We start from the raw sequence: 14,598 nt of genomic DNA, 5'->3' as shown, positions 1-14,598 counted from the left end.
GTTTATTCACTTATTTTATTGTTCACCTCTGCAAGGATAAAACATCTACTGAGTGCTTCCCACGTGCCAGCTCCATAGACGTGGCATTCATACACTGGTTTGGGGTTAGAAATGGTATTTCTGTAATACAGAACTTAACTATTTCAATTTAGAATCTTATAATGGAAGCGCCAGGCTTCCTCTGAAGTGCCCTCAAGCACTTGAAATACACACCTCACTGGCAGGTGACTTTGAAAAGACGAACAAGACCACAACTCTTAGAAAAAAATTCTGTAAGTACCCAATTTATTCAGAAAACAATACAATTTAAACATTTATGACTTTTTTCAGTCTTACATTTTTTAAACCATCATTCCCAAAATGTTATGCATTTGGTTGACATGTATTTGCAAGATTAGGATCTATAATCATAACTCTGGAAATTGTACAAGACATTTGATTTGCTTAATTATTACTGTCCCCTCCCCCACCCCTCCCCCCAAAACCTACCCCAACAACACATTTCTTTTGCTTTGGGTACACGTCACCATTTTTCTGACCAAAACTAAGTTTCACTTTGTACCTTTTGTAGCTTATAAAACATTTGTTCATTTCTCTGAGAGAAGATCATAAAGCAAAAATAAGTCATTGTTTTGGTTCAAGACTACCTTAGACTTGGACAAAACACCCCTACCCTACAGTCATTTCTGCTTGTGGAGGTTGCACTCAGGAGTGGTAAACAAGGCCAAAGATGCCCCTACAGTGAGCTCAAAGATCGAGTGAGTCAAGCGGAAACCTGGGGAGCCATGTTGCTATTTGGCATGGACAAGATTCCATTCAAGATCCAAGGAATTAATTTCTAGGAACTGGAACCATCCACGCAGGGAGCCATGGGGCCTCTTTTCGTCAAACAGGAGCAAGCCAGAGGGTGCGCTCCTCAGTCTGGGTGGAGGGAGAGGTGTGACTATAAAGCAGTGAGACTGACTGACGTGAGGTGTGCAGCTTCTGGAGTCAGGCTCATCGCTTTCTAGTCTCACCTCCGAGATGGGCCCGCCCTCTATGCTACTAGCAGGGAAGAGGTGCCATTGGCAAGCAGGCTAGGAGCTGCCCTGTTTGAGATGATCTCTACTGTGAAACCCTCAAGTTCAGAACCTCACTGGTCCTCAGGAAGTGAAAGGAATGTATTAGCATCACAGAGGACCTGGTGAGACATGCAGAACCTTGGGCCCTGCATTAAAAAGCTCCATTAGAACAAGGTTCTGGGGGAATTTCGTGTATATGGTAGTATGTAAACATGGGTACTGGGCTAAATGGCCCAGATCCACTTCAAAAAGACTACCTCTAGGTAAGTAAATTTATTTAGTAAAGAGGCCATTCTCAGCAGGAAGGGATTATAGATAACAACTGCAAAAACAGTGTAAGGTTATTTTTTTTATTATTTTTAAACATGCAAAATACAGTCCATGCATCTGCCATTTGGAAAAGTCTCTCTTCCTATAGGAGATTAAGCCAAATCCTTTTTGGCTATCAACATTCGAGAAATGTTTCAAAATGCTTTACAGTGTAAAGATAATAAGAAATTTAGCAAAATTTCAACAAACCGGTATAAAAATGAATACATATACCATTTTATTTCAAGGCGACATGCTGTAAAGAGTATGTTATGACTGTATTTCATTGTAAAAAGTCTTTAACAATACAGATCAGGCCTTGGGGTTACACATGCAAAAAAAAAAATCAGTTAAAAATCACCTAAACGTGCTATCTTTAAATGTATATTGTCATTATTTTTTTTTTTAAGTACAGGAATAGAAGTAGTAAATCTTAGTGAACAGTGCTTCAGAACTCTGCAAAAATGAGGAGTTCATGGTGCCAGTGTCCTGGAAGACTCATACACTTCCGATGAACACTTTGGTTTAATTCCTTTACCATTGTAATAGTCCACGACTTGATTTGGGACTTCAGCCAACACACTCTTTGCAAGGGCAGCTGGCGATGCCTGCGGGGAAGAAGAAAGGACCATGACTTAAAGCAGATGCAGACTCTGACTCCCATATCTGAGCCCTGCTCTTAGCAGCTAGTCCCACTCACTCAGTCACCCAGCCATCCGTCCACTCAGTGTCCTTGTTCTGTGTCTGCAAATGTAAAGTCACATCTGAAGATGAATTTTCCTGTAGGTTTTTGTTTCCTTTAAATTGTCATTTGGTTTTAAACATGCCAGGAGCAGTGGAACTATGGAAAATGTAGGAATCATGTGTGGGGACTAGGCATGGCCACACTGAACGCTTCTTCTGAGGTAACATGCTGTCAGTGCTACCCACTAGGGATAGACACCGCACTACACCGATGCTGCCTGTCCGAATAACTGCTTAGAATAAAGCTGGAGCTCCTGAATGGGGACCTGCATTTTCACACAATGCCCTGGTGATTCCTACTGAAATCTGAGGTGTCCTGTTATAGAAAGTCACAAACACCGTGAAACAAAGTTATCTTAGAAGCACACCTCCAAGACATCTTAGCTCTGGCAGCACATCTCCAAGAGGAAACAATATTTAACTTGGGCATATATTTAACATTCAGGGAAGGGAGAGGGGCGTGGCATTCAATGATTCTAGAGACAGCAAGGCATCTGATGGAGTTGAAGAAAGAGTTCATGCTCATTGTGTGTGTGTGTGTGTGTGTGTGTGTGTGTGTGTGTGTGTGTGTGTGTGTGTTGTGCATAGATGGTGGTGGGAGCCTGGTGTCGGGATCTTGAAAGCCCCAGTACTATAGTACTGGATGCAGCAGAGAATTGTTGATGTCAAGAGCATGGCTGGACCCTGGAGTCATAGAGACCTTGATGTGACTCCTGGGTTTGATCTTGAGTACTGAGTGCATAAGCCTTAGGCAAGCAGTTTCAATAGTCTTAGCCTCAATAATTGCTATCAAAAGAATTGGATGGTTGATCAGTTAACAAATACTTGAGATTCCCAAGGAAGGAGAGCTGCCCTGAGGACCATGGGACCATGTTTCTAATCTCTTTCTCAAACCACTCAACACTAAGCCCCAATTTCAGAAGCAAAATAAGGAGACAGAAGCCACTCTGTCTAACAGAATGTGAAAATAATTAAGACATCTGAAAAATCCAGAAACATCAGGAAGAGTTTTGCCACAAGCTGCACCACCTTCAGACACCTTCACATTTCAAATGTTTGGTTGGTCTTAGACCATGGTCCATGTACACACGGTGGCAGAACAATCTCCCCCTGGTTAAAAAGTTTAGAAGGCCAAAAACCATTTGATTTGCCAGCTCCCTGCCCCTCCCCCGAATCTAGGAATGGCCAGGTGACCCAGTTTTGCTCTGAGATATAAGTGGAAATTTCCTAGCTGAATTTTTAGAACTCATTATTTCCTTCTTGCAGGGGGCAGACCTAGCTGGCTCCATTTTCCTCTTCCTTTTCCCTTGAATGAGACTATGACTCCTGGTAACCTCCCTTTTATCATCACGAGGAACCATCAAGGGCTGACTTTCACACTACTAAATCAATCAAGAAAGGAGTTGTCTGAGCCATAGTCCCTAACATCTAGTTACCTAAGAAGAAGCTGCTCACTTCTCGTCAAAGAAGTTCCTTCCTGCAGCCTTCAGTTATAGGAAGTCATACTGAGCAAACGGCAATGGGTGCCCAGCCTCAGTTCATATAATTGCAACACAATCCCTACATCCAGATTCGAAGGAATGTCTTGGAAGAGGGGTTGGGAAGATTATAAGAATGAGTGGGCCAGTGTCTTTTATATATGAGAGGGGTACTGTATTACTTAAATATCAACAATATGGTCATCTAAACAAGAGCTGAATGTGAACAGGTGGGATCTCAGAAGACCCTGTCCCTAGATGAAGAACTACAGACAATTAATCACTGTTGAGAGGACAACCAGTCTTTTCCAGGGATGAGCTCCTCAGGAGGTTACTGAACCCCTTGTGGTTGGCCCTGAATACATATAAATGGGTGGTAGACACTGAACTCAGGTCCTAATGTCTGCCATGCCAGCACTCTATGGACTGAATCATTTCTCCAGCCCCAATGCTAATGAATCTGAATGTAGCTATCAACCCTTGGCTAGTGGCACTTGTGCATGAGAAAGCCCTGGTCCTGAGAGAGCCCCCTCTCCTTGCATATCTGTGCTGGTGTACACTCATAGCAGTAGGAACAAGAGTTGGATGGGAAAAAGCCAAAAGTCACAGTCAGTTGGTAACAGCAGTAATATGGAGAATATACACTAACCACTTCCATGGACCGGGCATCATACACAAACTCTACCTTCTATCATCCAAGGCGTCTGTAGCATTTGCCGTATCTTACTGAAAGGCTGTGTCACTGAGAGGTTAAACAATTTCCCCAGAGCCACATAGCTCAAAGCCTGTGCCTGTGTACTTTAAAGGGCCGTGTTACCATACAGAGCAGCAAGGGAGGCAACACATGGCTTACTGGTGTGCGCGTGCGTGCGTGCGTGCGTGCGTGCGTGCGTGCGTGTGTGTGTGTGAAATATCAGCTCCTTGCCTCCCTTTATTTGTGGCTTATTGAATTTTGAGTAGATTAGTTTGGATAATGAAATGCTTTTTAAAATCTAATTTGAAATCCATGAAGATAAGGTAGGTGGAAATGCTCCCAGTGCTCTGCCCATGTCACCCCCGAGAGGCTGGAAATCCACAGCACAGAGGACATGAGGGACACCATGTCCTCGTCCTGCTTGGGGCAATTCTCTCATGAGACAATTCCCTTGTTTCCAGTTCCCGTCAACAATCCTCCATTTTTCATGCCAATGCTTAGCTTAAGCTGGAAGGCTATCCCCTCGAGCCTGTTTCAGCTCTGAAGTCATTTGAAGGGTGTAAGACTTGTGAGCTTCGGGCCAGGAGTAGCTTCATGCAGCTGAGGACAGGGCGATCCACATAAAATAACAAACTGACTTTAAAATTGGGAGGGTTTTTCTTTGCAGTTGTTTTTGGAATTCAACGGCATGGGTCTCAGTCATTAAATGTTGATCACAATGTCATGATGAGATGTTAGAATGTTGGACAGCTGGGCAGGTGGTTCAGTCAGTAAAGTGCTCGCTATGCAAGTGTGGGGACCTGAATTTGGGTCCCCAGCACTCGTGTGAACGAACACCTGGGTATATATGCCTGAGCACTTGTCATTGAAGTGCTGGGGCTCTGGTATGGTGGGGTTGGGAGGGAGACAGGCAGGTCCTTGGGGTTCATTGGCCAGTGAGGTCATTGAGCTTGTGTTCAGTCAGAGACTCTGTCTCAAAAAGAAGGTGGTTAAGTGGTCAAGGAAGACCCCTGATGTCAATGCCTGGCCTCCATATACACATACATACCTACTTATGTGTACATGCATATATATATATATATATATATATATATATATATATATATATATACATATATATATATATGTGTGTGTGTGTGTGTGTGTGTGTATGCATGTACACATATATACATACACCACACACACACACTGGGCACAGCTCTAAGTTATCCCGATCCACCCACGGGCTGCTTAACATATGTGTTTTCTGCTGATATCCTTGTCCTAAATATGCAAGTCTCTAGAAAATTCTCTGAAGCCTGGACTCATGCTTTATTAGCTCACTGGGGTCCCAGTGTGTGGGGAGCAGAGGAACCCTGAGTGTGGAAAGTCCTGAGTCAATGTGCATTGTTGACATGGGTCTGGCTGTGTAAAGGGTCCCAATGCTTCAGACTCATGAGAATAGCAAAGCTTTCCCTGGGTGTGGCTCAGAGGGATGGCAAAGCTTCCTTGGGTATGAATAAGGATGTTCATAGTGTGTACAAAAAATGAGCATCACAGCCCCCCATCATATTTATAGTCTGAAGTCTGAACCCTACAGCGCTGCCCCTACCTTGATTACCTTAATCTATCTCCGTGTTCATTTGCTTCTGAGGTACTGTGGCTTCCACCAGAGAACCAAGTCTAACCCACCCCAACTTCTCTGTGTGTCTGTGTGTCTGTGTGTCTGTCTGTATATCTATCTTTTCTTCATTCCCTTGCTACCCCAGTCAGGCCTCTCTGGGAGCCACGCTGGATGAGGAAGCAGTGTGTCAGGTGTATGCCTCATGCAGTAAATACTCCACGAACCTGAGGACTAGTAGGAGGCTCAGGAGAGGTTAGCACCTTTTGTGGCTGGATGGCATTGCTCTTGTGTGTGCTACACGATGGTGAGCACGGTGGTTAGTTTTAAATGTCAACTTGGTGGTGGCACATCTACTTTTATTTGACCTGGGTGATGGAAGGCCAGTAAAGTCTGTAAGGACAGCCTTCCCTCTATCTCCGAGGCATTAGGAAGCAGAGTGTCACGTGACACAGCTGCAGCAAATTGAGCCGGCCCCAGCACACCCATCCATGAGGACAATGCTAGGTCTTCCTGATGCCACACTGTGCTGTCCATAGCAGACAGCTTGAGAGCTTGCAGAACCTCAGGTGCTTTTTCCATGGGAAAGAACCTCCATGGGAAAGCAGAAGATGGGATGGGTGCTGGGCAGTTACTCTTTCCCTGCAGCACTGACCCAAGATCTTGTGGTGAGATCAGCTTTTGCTGCAACTTGAAAATGTCCTCGACACTCAGCTCTGCAGCAGGGGATTGATTTCTGCCTGCTTAATGATTTTAATTACACTGTGGCCCTCTTTAAAGAGAGAAGAGTGATCACGCAGCAGAATGGTGATGGACAGACTCAGGGAGCCCTGGAGCGTACAGTGCCTTCCCGTAGAGGTAGACAGGTAATGGAATCTAAGGTTCAGCTGAGGCTGTGTGGCAGATCCTTGATGATCTAAATGACTTCTGGAAAGCCTGTCACAGAAAGACCGGTGCAGGCAGTCATGCCTGGAGAGCACAATATCTCTGCCGCTGAGATTGCCAATACGAGTGTGACTGGGGTCTCAGAGCGAGCCCAAATTGTATTTGATGTGCTTGGACACAGCTGAGAAGCTGGCTGTGAAGAATGTTGGAAACTCATTTGAGTGGGAGTCTTTGGAGCTTTGCCACATAAGTGTCCAGTGGGAGAGAGCCTATGCTGGGTGGTTCGGCACTGTGCCTCCTTCTCTCTGACTTCAGTAGCAATGGAGCCCCACATAGGGGAGGGCTGCTGTAAAAGCTAACAGGAGTGTTTCCAGAAAGGACACCCACCCACCTGTGCATTCATGGCACAGGTGACAGAGGAGAAACTGTAAAGGACACGGAGGACACAGGGTATTTCCTCCTGCCAGGAGCTCAAGTCCAGCCCCTCCCTTTGGAATGGTGGCAGCCGCAGCAGAGCAGAATCCAGGGCTGTAGAGGATAGCAGAGCCTGGGGACAGGCTCTGTTATTGGACAATGTTTACAAGGGCCTACAAATTAAAGGATACTGGAGAGTCTCTGTGGCCACCTACAATACTCCTATGGTCTCCCAGACACAGTTTGGGTATCTCTGAAAGGGCCTTTTATGAACCCAAGAAATTTTTAATGTCCACACTCTCAGCTTCCTTAGGGGTGGGGTTTGTAGAAATTTCAATGTATTTCTGTCTCCATGGACTTGATAATTACCCCTAAATTGGAGGTGTGGGTAGAGTGTTATGAAAACTTTCTCAACATCATGCTAGGGCATTATCTAGATCAATGGTTCTCAAACTGTGGGTTGTGACCCCTGGGTGGGGGGTCAAACAACCCTTTCACAGGGGTCCGCTAAGACCATCATCAGAAAAAACAGATATTTACATTATGATTCATAACAGTAACAAAATTACAGTTATGAAGTAGCAATGAAGAAAATGTTGTGTTTGGGGGTCACCACATGAAGAACTATACTAAAGTGTTACAGCATTAGGAAAGTTGAGAAGTACTGATATAGACGGTTTGCCCCAGCCAATTGGGGAACACACTTCTGTTTTGCTGTTCACTATGGACAACGTCCCGCAACTGTATAAACCAAGGATATGGCTAACTTCTGTCTAGCAGAGAAGTGATTCAAAAGCTATGTGCTTGTATGCTCTTGATCATGAGCCAGACTGCTTTGACAAGATTATTCCAGTATTTTCTCCCCTCACTGACCACACTAAACTACCTTCATATTTATTATTAACAGCTTGATCATCTTGCTCCTGAGTGAGCAGACGAAATTGCCAATGCTGTTCACTACACAGAGTGTCTATCATTCTGCAAACAGGTTATCTTATGATAGGTCAGGCTGAATTTATCTTTGCTCCCCTTTTCAGGTATCCCTGAGCAAGCTGCTAAGCTGTCTATGGCAACCCTGAAGGCACCAGAGGTCCTAAACTTCATGAGTGAAGACAAACATTTGCAAACTTTTGTCAACTATAGTCACCATGACTTCTTATTTATAACTTAGAATAAGCTCCTTTCCTCAAATAGTTGTGATCTGTGTATCCTTCCTATAGGATTTGTTCAGCCTAGACGGGGTCTGCTGATACTGCTTCAAGAATAACAGGCCACTCTCAACATTGGGGGCACGAGGGAGATCTCTATGCATACGTGTTTGAAGTTCCGGAAGGGCACAAACTGGACGATGTCTCGAAGGACAGGCTCTCCCTTGGGTGACCTTAGAATTCCATCATCGCCGTCCAGCATCTGCATGTCACTGAAGTCGGCATTCCCCACTCCCACGATGATGACTGACATGGGGAGGTGGGAGGCATGGACGATGGCCTCTCGGGTATCAGCCATGTCTGTGATGACACCGTCTGTCAGGATCAGCAGGATGAAGTATTGCTTCAGGAACCAGGAATCAGACAACAGGTGACGATGAGGAACCAGGTGGGGGATAAAATGACAACACAGTACTCGTTAGATATCTGTATCTAGGTGGCCTCCTTGCAGAGTGACCATAGCAGGAGGGACAACAGACATTTTTTTCTTTTTTCTTTTTGTTTTTTCAAGACAGGGTTTCTCTGTGGCTTTGGAGGCTGTCCTGGAATTAGCTCTTGTAGACTAGGCGGGTCCTGAACTCACGGAGATCCACCTGCCTCTGCCTCCCAAGTGCTGGGATTAGAGGCGTGCGCCACCAATGCCTGGCTAAAAGTACATCTACCAGAAGTGGGGTAATTTTTTTTTGGTTTGTTTAAACTTTTTATTAAGAAAAACCAGATGGAAAAACAAAATAACCTGACCACCTCTGTGGGCTCATTACTGGGCATCAACAATTATCAGCATATGGCCAATCTTGCTTGATTTATCGTCCACATTTACCTACTTTGTAAGTGTATTTTGAAGCATATTCCATATATTATAGCACTTTCATAAAATATGCACAAAGATAAAATTTTACTAATAAAAACAATATCCTATACATGAGACTAAAATTTATAATCCATATCATTGGATAAAAAACAGGCTATTTCTGTTTTCTGTACACAAAGCTTCTTCATTTGGTTTTAATTTCTGCCCTAAACTAAAACCTGTGATCTCAAAAAACACAGGAGTTCATTCCCTGATGACCCACATTTCAAAGTGCAGGATTCCTTACTCAGGGGCTCCCCAAAGCAGATTCCAAGCTACCCTCCACCAGTACCCAAAGTTCTGTCTCCTTTAATATTTATTTACTTGTATCTATCAGTTTGGTGACTATCCCAAGTAGGCCGGTGGTTTTGGCTCTGCTCGACAGTTATGTCTCCACTCCTAGACTGTCAAATCCTGAGCATCCGACATCTGCTAACCCTCACATCAACTTCACTTTAGTTACCCTGCTCACAGGCAAACCAGAGCTCGTCATCATTCATCACCACTCCACTTAGGACATTGTGTCTTCCAGGGGTCCACCTCCTCCAGCCTGTCTGTTCTCCCTCTATCTTTCCATTGACTTTTGAGAGACCTCAAAAGGTTGTTGGCTCCTCATCTTTTCAGGTTCTCAGTTAATACCTATCTGATCTGGGCTTCAGTTCAACAACGGACAAATTTTGAGCCTCTCAATCTGCAGAGTAGCCCTGAAGGCTTAAGGTCATGAAGCACAGTGATTGTAGCTTAATTATAATAATCTTACTGATTGTTACAAAGCTAGGATAGGTAGAAAGCAGGAGACTGGGAGTCAGGAGAGCTGCCTTCCAAGCCTTATTCTGTGAGACCTGGAATATTCTATATGCCTTGGTCTCAGCTTCTTTATTTCTCAAAAGCCAAGAAGAATAAGATCATTATTTATGGTCTCCTTAAGCTTGAGGGTCTTTGAAAATGTACAGTTGCACTGTCCAGCATGGTGGTTACCAACTTGACAAAATACAGAGCCTTTCAAATGTGACCAGAGTAAGGGAAGAGCTGAATTTTAAATTAAAAAACAGATACTCAACTCAGTTATTGAACACTTTTTAAGAATGCTTAGAACAAATCAAAGAATTGATTTTTTCATCCATCAACTTATAATATCTAAATAACGATCAAGTGTTTGTGGTAACTCAGCACCCAGATAGAGATGCCATTAAATGTAAAATACATAAATATTTTAAAGTCTTGGTACAAAATACCCAAAGTATTTCATTCATAATTTTATATGAATCAGATACTAAAATGACAATATATTGGTTAGTTGGGATTTTGTTATTCATAAAGGATATTACAATGCATATCCTTGTTTCTTTTTACTTTTTAAGTGTGTTTACTACAGCATTTAAAATTGTATCTAGGACTTGTACTGTATTTCCCTTGGTCTATGATGGTGGAAAGCTCTGCTAGAGAGGGGCAGGGCTGGTCAAATGTCAATGTGATGGTTCTCCTGGTTCACATGTGAAAGGCATCCTGGCCCTTGGTTTGCAGCCTCCCTGTTCCCTGCCACAGGGCTCAGGTGAGATGGGGATCCCAGCGAAGACTCTGTACCTGTCAGTGCAGGATCACCCACTGGAAGTGAGTGGCAATGTTGCCCATCATTCTGTGCTAGCTTCACTGTGAGATGGGGAGAAGGAGGTTTAGGGAGATGAAACACAGGCCAAACACAAGAGAACTTCCCTCAGTCCCTACAATACTCCTGATCATTGAAGGAAGGAAGGGAGAGAGGCTAAGACAGTCTAGGCAGAGACATGAGCTTGGTGGTGGAGCACTTGTCAGGCATGTGAAGCCCTGGCTTTGGTCCTCGTACATGAATAAGAGTGATCTTATTTTCATCTCACAACAACAACAAAAGCTAAGGACTCTTTGGAGTCAAGAGAGTGTGAATATTTTAGAATCCGTTTCTTCCGGGTTTAATATACGAACCTTAATAAGCTACAGACTACTGTATTGAACCAGATGGAAATTTTCAAATAAAATTGTCACAATAGTTCATTCCAAAGTCAGGCCAGGAATATGCACATGTGTGAACTATTATCATCTATGATTATGCCTGAGGCCTATGGAGGGACATTTTTACCCCTAGGAGAATTCTATAATATCAAAGAGAAAAATCCTATTGCAAGATCCCCTGACACAGTCTGTCTGAGGGACTTAAGCTTGTGCCCCTTGGGAGTAATAACAAGAGACCCCAGGCCACAGTGTCCAACCTCAGGAGAGACCTCTAGAGAATGGATAAATTACAAACATATCAAAGAGGGGCCATTTATCTGGCTTTTTATTCGTAAACACTTCTTACATGTTTTGACTATCTCAGTCTCTTCAAGAACGGACTAACCTGGCCCCTGGGATGTGAGTGATGGCCACAACCTTATGTTGGCTTGTATTAACACAAAATCCACACCTGTCTCTATGCAGTTGTCCCTTTACTTTTGTAGGCCCCGATACCCCAGGGGGAGTGAAAGCATCTACTCTTAAAATCAAGCTGCAGGAATTTCCAGAGATTTCTCAGATACTCTTGTCAACAACGGAAAGGAGATAGGCTTTCTTAGTTCCCCTTGTCCAGCTTTGCCAAGAATATGCTTTTAATTTCATTTTCTTAAAACTCTATTTTAGGGGCTGGAGAGACAGAACTTATGTATCTCAGGATATCTGTGAACAGACTATGTAGCTGACGATGACCTTAAATTTGTAATCCTCCTGTCTCCACTTCCTGAATATTATGGGTGTCCTCCACCAGACCTATTTTATGTGGTACTGGTGATTGAGTCAGGGCTCTGTGTGTGCTAGCTAAGCACTCTGACCACTGAGTTACATTGCCATTCTTGCAATTATGTTTTCAAAAGATCAGTCTGCTTCCTACATGAAGCATAACTGCCCTAGGGAAAGACATAGAGTCCACTTAGGATTTGTTTTGGTCTAAGTGAAAACAGTTGTTGGTCCAGAACAGACAGTAGCTGCAAAGGTACTAAGAGGTGGTAACACTTGGGATATAGTTTGAAGATAGACTATTGTCATAACTTGTTGATGAATTGGATGGGGGGGTGTTAGCAGGATTTCAAGATGGCATCCAACCACCCTCACTTTCTGAGTTAATTGTCTTGTGTTGTCTTTTCCCATGCTGAATTGGAATGGTCCATGTAATCAGCAGGGCATTATGAGATGACAGAGCAAGACTTCTGTGCTAAGTTATGAAACACAGTTGCTCCTTTGTCTTCTCTTGGATCACTCGGGTGGAGCCAGCTGCAATGCTATAGGAAGCTTTAGTAGTTCTTCTGAGCAATGAAGAAATGAGGTTTCTGACCAGAAACCAGCAAGTACATGGCAGGCATTTGACCAAGCCATCTTAGTAGCAGACTTTTTAGCCTCAAGCCACTCTCCTCATCCCTGGCCAGTATCTTAACTGCTACCTTGGGAGACCTAACCCAGGGCCATACAGGACAGCTGTGTTGGCATCTCTGATCCATAGAAAATGTGGAGGTAATGAATGTTTCTTGTGGTTTTACCTTGGTTAAGGCTGTCTGTCTTTCAGCAACAGGAAATGAGGAAAAGAAAAGACATGAGGTAAGCCAAGGAACCCAGATTACTTCAAGGTTGTATTCTAAGCAACTAGCTGCATGATGGTAGTGCAGAGATGGAGAAGACAGGGATGCTGGGAAGTAAGGCCATCAGGATTGTGGGGAGGAACTGGTAGGAGGAGAGTTTGAGGGACAAAGCTAGTTCATAGAGATGACCAAGGACTCTGTTTCAGACTCTTCATTAGTGCTATTCAACATCCAGATGAAGATATTGATAACATTTGAATGATGAATTTGAAGTTCAAAGGCAAGTTGGGTTAATGATTCCTTTTTGACAGTAATAGAATTCAAGAGGTATATGAGGTCATGACAATAAACACGATAACCCCAGACAGAGAGCAGAGGGGTTATAGCATGGACAAATGAGGAGGAGGAGAAGGGAGGAAGAAGAGGAGGCAGAAATAGAGAGTGGTAAGTGAGACAATATGATGGGATGTCTAACTTTGACAAGTGGAGTCTTCAGAGGGATGCTGATGAAGGAACTCCCACAGGTTAGTGGGAGGAGAGATGGAGACAAGCATAGCAGCTTACTTTCAATGAATTTGCTGCATGGGGTTACAATGCTAGAGACAGGTGCTAAAGGGCAAAATAGAGCCAAGGAGGCACAGCTTTGGATTAAATGGGAGATACTACAGGAGTGTCTACATGAGGGAGGGAGGGAGGGAGAGAGGGAGGGAGGGAGGGAGGGAGGGAGGGAAATGCTTCAGTCTCTGGATAACTGAGAGAGGATGTGTTCCAGTGCCCCAAAGTAGTGACTGACATTTGGTAGAAGGTCCTCAATCCAGCCTAACACAAGGGAACACAGGGGCAGTGCAAGCAGGTCAGGGGAGTTATTGCAAGGGTATAATGTTATCTTCTTTATGCAAATGTGGCATCCTGGAAACCAGGTTCAAGTTACACAGAGTTTTTAGACAGCTGTAATGCCTACTCCATCTGGAAAACATCGTAACCATAGACAGAAACATGCTGACATCATTAAATAACACACAGGAAAGGCATTGTGGTGACAGATTTACTTCCAAAATGTCAAAGGAAAGGCTCCAATTTTGTTTTAGATTTGTAGCTGTCATTTGCATCTTTCCTAAAAAACAAAAAACAAACAATTTGAAACAAATGTTTGTCACGGTAGTTTGTATAATATTCTTCATCACCATGAGAATCATCTTTGTTTTGTGTTTTGTGGTGTGTGTGGGTGTGTGTTGTGTTTCACTGGAGTTTGAGTGTGCATGCACTCACGTTTACACATATGGATGGAGGTCAGAGCAGGATATTGGGTATCTTCTCCTCTCACTCTACACTCTTGTTTTGAGAGAGAATCGCTCACTGACCGGGAAGTTCAAGGTTTCAGCTAGGCTTACTGGCCAGAAAACTCTAGGTATCAGCATGTCTCCACCCGCAAGTGAATGCTGGGTTTGTAGGCATGCAGAAGCATGCTTGGATTTTTGTATATGTGCTGTGGGTTCAAATTCACTTTCTCGTGGTTACATAGCAAGCACTCTTTCACCGCCCTTTAACTACTCATTTACTTATGTGTCACACTGCTTCTATCTGTAGTCTGGATATATTGGAAAACAAGCTTAGTTTTGGACTTGTTTTCTTCCCTAGGACAGGAAGTGAGTGTGGTACAACTCTGAACACAGTGGCTTCCATTATTGAGTGTCTGTGTTCAGGCAAAGGGTCAGGTAATTGTGTCAACCCTGAGTTCCATATCCTGGCAGAGTTGGGTTTAATCAACTCCTCTGTT

The 14,598-nt window shown here is 43.8% G+C and overlaps 1 protein-coding gene across 1 annotated transcript in view; it reads right to left on the bottom strand.

The window, feature by feature from the left end:
• Positions 1-1,843: 1,843 nt before the first annotated feature.
• Cpne4 (copine 4) overlaps positions 1,844-14,598 on the bottom strand; it is a 321,642-nt gene continuing 308,887 nt past the window's right edge. Inside the window, exons 14-15 of the mRNA XM_035444565.1 lie at positions 8,500-8,736; positions 1,844-1,978 (exon numbers count right to left, since the gene is read on the bottom strand). Of these exons, the coding sequence (XP_035300456.1) occupies positions 1,844-1,978; positions 8,500-8,736 (372 nt within the window). The remainder of the gene's footprint in view (positions 1,979-8,499; positions 8,737-14,598) is intronic.

This window comes from Cricetulus griseus, chromosome 4 (genome assembly GCF_003668045.3).
Source record: "Cricetulus griseus strain 17A/GY chromosome 4, alternate assembly CriGri-PICRH-1.0, whole genome shotgun sequence".
Lineage (NCBI taxonomy): Eukaryota > Metazoa > Chordata > Mammalia > Rodentia > Cricetidae > Cricetulus > Cricetulus griseus.
The sequence above is the reverse complement of the archived record's forward strand: the minus strand, read 5'-3'. Positions and strand labels throughout refer to the sequence as shown.